At 43.1% G+C, this 5612-nt stretch overlaps 1 protein-coding gene across 1 annotated transcript; it reads right to left on the minus strand.

Moving 5' to 3' along the window:
* Positions 1-278: 278 nt before the first annotated feature.
* On the minus strand, positions 279-3406 carry LOC149404805 (uncharacterized). The gene is made up of 5 exons (XM_089603692.1): positions 3257-3406; positions 3093-3185; positions 2918-3019; positions 2613-2843; positions 279-458 (listed from the first exon to the last, which is right to left on the minus strand). The coding sequence occupies exons 1-5, from the start codon at positions 3404-3406 to the stop codon at positions 279-281; spliced, it is 756 nt and encodes a 251-aa protein (XP_089459818.1).
* Between the last annotated feature and the right edge of the window lie 2206 nt (positions 3407-5612).

The raw sequence follows: 5612 nt of genomic DNA on the forward strand, positions 1-5612 counted from the left end.
AAGACATTGACATGATCCTTATCGAGATGGGTGAAGTGACTGATCAAAAAGAGACGAGAGCGAACAAAATAAATCCAAGTTTTTCTGAACTTGTTCAATGGATCATGATGGAGGAATCTCTTTCCTTTGTCCATTCTCCAGTCCTGTCATGGGATCGTCAACAACCTCACCATTTCATCGTGGTCATGACGTCTTAACCACCTCTGGTAATCCACATTGTCGCAATCCACATTCGGTGCCGATAGCAAATCGTTGATGGCTGGGACACTACAGTCGCCCTATGTACCCTGGACCCTAACCATATCTCCCTCATTATCCGGTATGTTCGCGTATAACTCGTACATGAGCATGATGTTCTTTTTGTCTTGGGTGTGGTATAAAATTTCTTCCAAGAATGACCTTCGGTAGTGTTGTGGATTTGCGCTCCTACTGTCGTGTTTCTGCTGACCTTCAATCCCCTGCTCAAGGATCGGACTACGTATCGCGAGAATGTCATAGCGTTCCCAGAGGCCTTGGTACTAAATATCCGAATATTATAATCCACTTCGGGTTCGCGTGATGGTTGACGAGCCCGCTTGGATTTTTTAAAAGGTTGTCCAGAAGAGCTGGGCGTCGCTGTGATACCTGCATGCGTTTTTATTGAACAATTTTTCACCTAATTAAACAAAGTCATAAATAATTCAATCACAAATATCGAATTATCATTCTAATTTCAAACTCAATTCAAACAAAAGTATTATATTTTTTAACCCATTCAAAACAAAATTCTAACACAACCCAGCTAATAAATTTAAAACATATTATCACACTGATTTCAACTTCTCTTTTAAATCAAACTCTTAACATATATTTTGCTTATATATTAAAATATTTTCCACCAAAAACCTATACGTCTCACACTAATTTCAACATAAAACAAACTAAATTACAAACTAAAACTAATTTATTTTACAAAAACTCTATTTAAACCTCAAATTTACCACAAATCCATCTTAATGTCAATCTACAACTCAATTTCAACATCAAATTCTAAAAATTGTTTAATGCTAATACAAATCTACACAAAAACACATATCAAAACCCTTAATTCCTGAATTAATCAAGCTAATGATAAACAAAACCTTAAATTCGTGTATCAATACATACTGTGAAATGAAAACTCATACAAAAAGCTCATACAAAAAGCTGATACAAATTCGGAAAACACTATAAAATTCAAGCTAACCACTATAGAAAATCATACCTTTAAGTTGTGTGGGAGAGAGAGCAAGAGAGAGACGGTGAGAGAGAAAAAGTGGCGGTGGGACTGAGAGAGAGAGAGAGAGAGAGATAATGGGGCCGAGAGAGTCTGGCGGCGAGTGGTGGCGAGATGTGGTCACTGCACCGAGGACGTGGCGAAGAAGATCGGTGGCGAGGATGCGGCGAAGAATTTGGGCGGCGAGATCTGCACAAAGTCTATCAAAACAGAGAGAGAGAGGTTTGGGTCTGAGTAAAAGTGAGAAAAAAAATGAAATTTTCCTATTGTACTTGATCATTAATTTTTATCGGGTTGTCGCCGTGGCCACTAGTACAAAATAGTGCATCAGGTGCGACAAAAGTCGCACCTGAAAGCACCATAGTCGCACCAGAAAGTATCATCAGGTGCGACTTTAGATGCGACAAAGTCGCATCTGAAAGTCTGCACCTGATGCTTTTAGGTGCGACAAGTCGCACCTGAAAGTCATCACTATCAGGTGTGTCAGTTTAGGTGCGACTTCTCGCACCAAAAGTCGCACCTAATTATACTCCAAAATAAGATATTAAAGCGGGATATATACAATCAGGTGTGACTAGTCGCATCTGATACCTTCGCGGGAAAAGTATCAGATGCGACTAGTCGCATCTGATAGTATTTCCCCGCCTAATATTTTGGCAGGTTACAGTACAATCAGATGCGACTAGTCGCATCTGATATTTTCCCGCGAAGGTATCAGATGCGACTAGTCGCACCTGATTGTTTGTAGTTTTTTTTTTTAATGCTGATTTTAATAGAATCAGCCTATATTAAATAAAAATGTTGATAATTAAATACTTTTTTTGTTAAATTAAATAAATAATTTTAATAATAATAAATATATTATATTAATTAGAATAATTATATAAATAATTTAATAGAAATTCTAATATTAAATTCATAAAATTTGATAATTTACGTTCAATAAAATAAAAAAAATTACAATCTATTCCTTTTGTTTCCCTTTTTCACTCGAAGTCTTCCAATTCTTGAATGCACGGCCTACTCTTCCGCCAGATCTTCCTCGTGCGCTGCCGCTCGAACGATGTCGCTGAAATTCTATCGAATTTGGCGTCTGAGCATTCGGCATTGAAGCTAGTGGCGGTGTTTGAGCATTCGGCATTGAAGCGGATGGCGGCGTCTGAACATTCGGCGTTGAAGCTGATGGCGGCGTTGTCCCAGGGTGCATCATCGCGGGGGATGTCTGCATGGGAGACGGATGATGCTGTATGTAGGCAAAGAACTGTCGCTGAAACGCCTCCATCGGATCTCGTTGCTCACGCCTCATCTCTTCCATTGCGGCCTGTTGTGCGGCCAACGCTGCTTGTAGCTCACTAACCACTGGATCTGGAACGCGCCTCGATGAAGAACCTGATGACGAGCTGTCGTCCTGAGCCTGAGCCAAGAGATACGAGGATCTCGGGATCGAGGGACCTATCCCGACATACCAATCTCGACGTTGCCCGAGAACAGTATCAATCGCGTACTGCTCCGCCTGGTCTATGTCAAACGTTTGGCCTGACTCCGCTGCTTGTCGCTGAATATCCTCGACTTGAGTCATAATTCGCGCCTTCAAACATATGTTAAAAAAATTATTAAGATTATCGAAACTTGATTATTAAGTAATTAACACAAGCAACTTACAAATGCTTGTTGCGCCCAATCTGTCGTCCAATTGCCTTGATCATCTTGATGTTTTTTCTCCCACGTGTTTAACGCCGAGGCCAAAGTCCCATCTTCCCTACTCTGCAGTTCTTATGAAAATATGAGTAATGTATTTATTGCAAAAAAATATATTACAAAATTAGAATAAACTTACGTTCAAATGTCGATGAGCCAAGAAAGAAATCGACCCTTGTGTGGACTTCGTTTTCTTGTTCTTTGAATTGTCCCTGTTGCGAGTAGACTTTTTCTGCACATATTAAATTGCGTTATAATTCGATTTCATAGAAAATAACATATTTTTTTTTAATTATACATTACCTTCCAATCGTCAGTTGCGAACTCCTCTATCACCTTCTCCCAATCGTCTTTTTGATATCCTTTTGGGATTTCTTTCTTGGCGACATTTATTTGCCCACAACATTTGCCTAAGAAAGTCCCTGATAATCTAGACTTTTGGTTGCGCCTCATTTCGCTTTGCATCGCGAATGATAGTCTGGTCAATCTGATGAGGAAAGCAATCCGCCTAAAGCAGCTCCTCGGTCTCATCATCCTTGTACACGAAAGTGTACTCGGAATGAAGTGCGCTCAGAATATTGCCCAACATCTGGGGCGTCACTTCGTTCCAATCACGAAGTGTGACCGGGATATGGACTTTCACCAAAGCGCCGACGCGATTGTTGAATACTCCTACCTTTTTTTATTGTTTTCCTTACGTCCTGGTAGAAGGTTTGGTTGATTGGGTCATACCTAACAACTTTCGCATCGGGTACCCCAAGCGCTGCTTTTGGCGAAGTAGAGCCGGTTGTTGGTCCCCTTGTTTTCTTAGGAACTTGGGAACCCGGTGTCTCTAGCGGAGACTCATCTCCCCCTGCTCCTGAACGGTGTAACGGAGACTCATCTCCACCTGCATCTGACATCCTGTAAGATGTGAACAATATTAGTAAATAAATATTAGTTTTCTATTTAAAAAAAACGTGGACGGCACCACGGATTTTATTATTAACAAACCTCACATATTGGAGGAACTCGGTAAATCGCTGCCTCTGATCAAGGGTTAAGGTGTACGATGCTCGCGGTTTGTACCACGAATCCCCTTGTTTTTTCAAGTGGAGAGCGGTCTTGATGTCCAAGTTCATCAAATCAAACTTCGCCTTATCCGTATCGTAGTTCTTCTTTTCTAAGCTTAGCATGGTTCCGAGAAGATTCTCGCACACGTTCTTCTCTATGCGCATGAAGTCCATGTTATGCTTCAACTCCAAATCTGACCAGTACGGCAACTCGTAAAAGATGCTATTCTTGGCCCAATTTAGTTCGCACTCTGCTCACTTTCGTTTTCTGCCCACGGAGCCAGCATGTTTGCCAGTTGTCGTACAAGACACACTAGCCAACTGAGTGAGTATGTCTTGCGAAGTCAACTTCTCGGGTTTACTGTGTTTCTCGTGGCGATCCTTGTAGTGATCGGTGCTTTTTCTCAATCGATGACGCGTACGCAAGAATCGACGATGGTCGTAGTAGACGATCCTGTTTCTGACTTTCAAAGACGGCGTGTCAAGATTGCACGTCGGGCAAGCGAGATACCCTTGGCCACTCCATCCCGATAAATAGGATCGAGCCGGAAAATCTTTAATCGTCCAGAGTAGCACGGCACGCAATCGAAACACTTCATCGTTGGCGCCATCTCGAACGCGGAATCCGGTCTCCCACAGTTCTTTCAGCTCTTCGACAACTGGCTGCAAGAACACGTTCATGTCCTTTCCTGGTGAGTGAGGCCCCGGGATCAAAAGCGTCAGCATCAAGTACTCTTTCTTCATGCACAACCAAGGCGGCAAATTGTACGCAGTTAGTACCACAGGCCACATGCTGTACGATAGACTCATTTCTCCAAACGGATTGAATCCATCCGCAGCTAGTCCAAGCCGCACGTTTCGAGGCTCTGCAGCAAAGCCTGGGTATCTCTCGTCCAGGTTTTTCCATGTCGTACCATCCGCAGGATGTCGTAGAACACCAACTTCCCTGACGCGATCTCTTTCGTGCCACTGCATCAGAAGCGACGTGTGTCGAGACGCGTACAACCGCTTCAATCGATCTTTCAGGGGAAAATATCGCAAAATCTTTTGCGGTATCATTTTCCCAGTTGGCTTCAATCTGCTCTCGTTGCATACTGGGCACACGTCGACTTCCGCGAGATCTTTTCGAAATAGGACACAGTCATTAATACACGCATCGATCATCTCGTATCCCATGCCAAAACGCTTCAGCTTCGCCTTTGCCTCGTAATGCTTCTCCGGAATTCGATTACCACGAGGATGAGACTTCTTCAAGAGCTGCAAGAGTTATGTGAACGACTTGTTCGTCCAATGGTTCATGACTTTGAGGTGCATCAACGAAACCAAGAACGACAAAGAAGAAAACTCTTTGCATCCAGGGTACAATTCTGCTTCCAACTCGGCGAAGAGGTCTTCCACTTGCTCCTCTGCACGCACCTCGCTCTGGGTCGGCTCCGTAGCATCGTCGAAATCCTCGTGATCCCTGATATCCTCCACAGCACCGTGCAATCCTCCTATTCCTCTCTGATCTGCTCCTCCGATGGAATCTTCTTCATGAGGAAGGACGACACGCTCGAGCTCGCCGTGATGATACCATTTTGTGTAGCCTGGGGTAAACCCCTTGTTCA

Source organism: Urtica dioica, chromosome 2, assembly GCF_054948205.1.
Source record: "Urtica dioica subsp. dioica isolate 48M chromosome 2, U.dioica_male_clone48M_v1_H2, whole genome shotgun sequence".
In the NCBI taxonomy this organism is placed as follows: Eukaryota; Viridiplantae; Streptophyta; class Magnoliopsida; order Rosales; family Urticaceae; genus Urtica; species Urtica dioica.

Bases quoted from the DNA above. Each gene is read 5' to 3' on its own strand.
- LOC149404805 (XM_089603692.1), bottom strand. From the start codon at position 3,406: ATGAGGCGCAACCAAAAGTCTAGATTATCAGGGACTTTCTTAGGCAAA. The intron at 2,844-2,917 runs GTAAGTTGCTTG...ATATGTTTGAAG, and splicing joins ATTGGGCGCAACAAGCATTT to GCGCGAATTATGACTCAAGT. The intron at 459-2,612 runs GTTAGTGAGCTA...ATCCTTGAGCAG, and splicing joins GGCGCGTTCCAGATCCAGTG to GGGATTGAAGGTCAGCAGAA.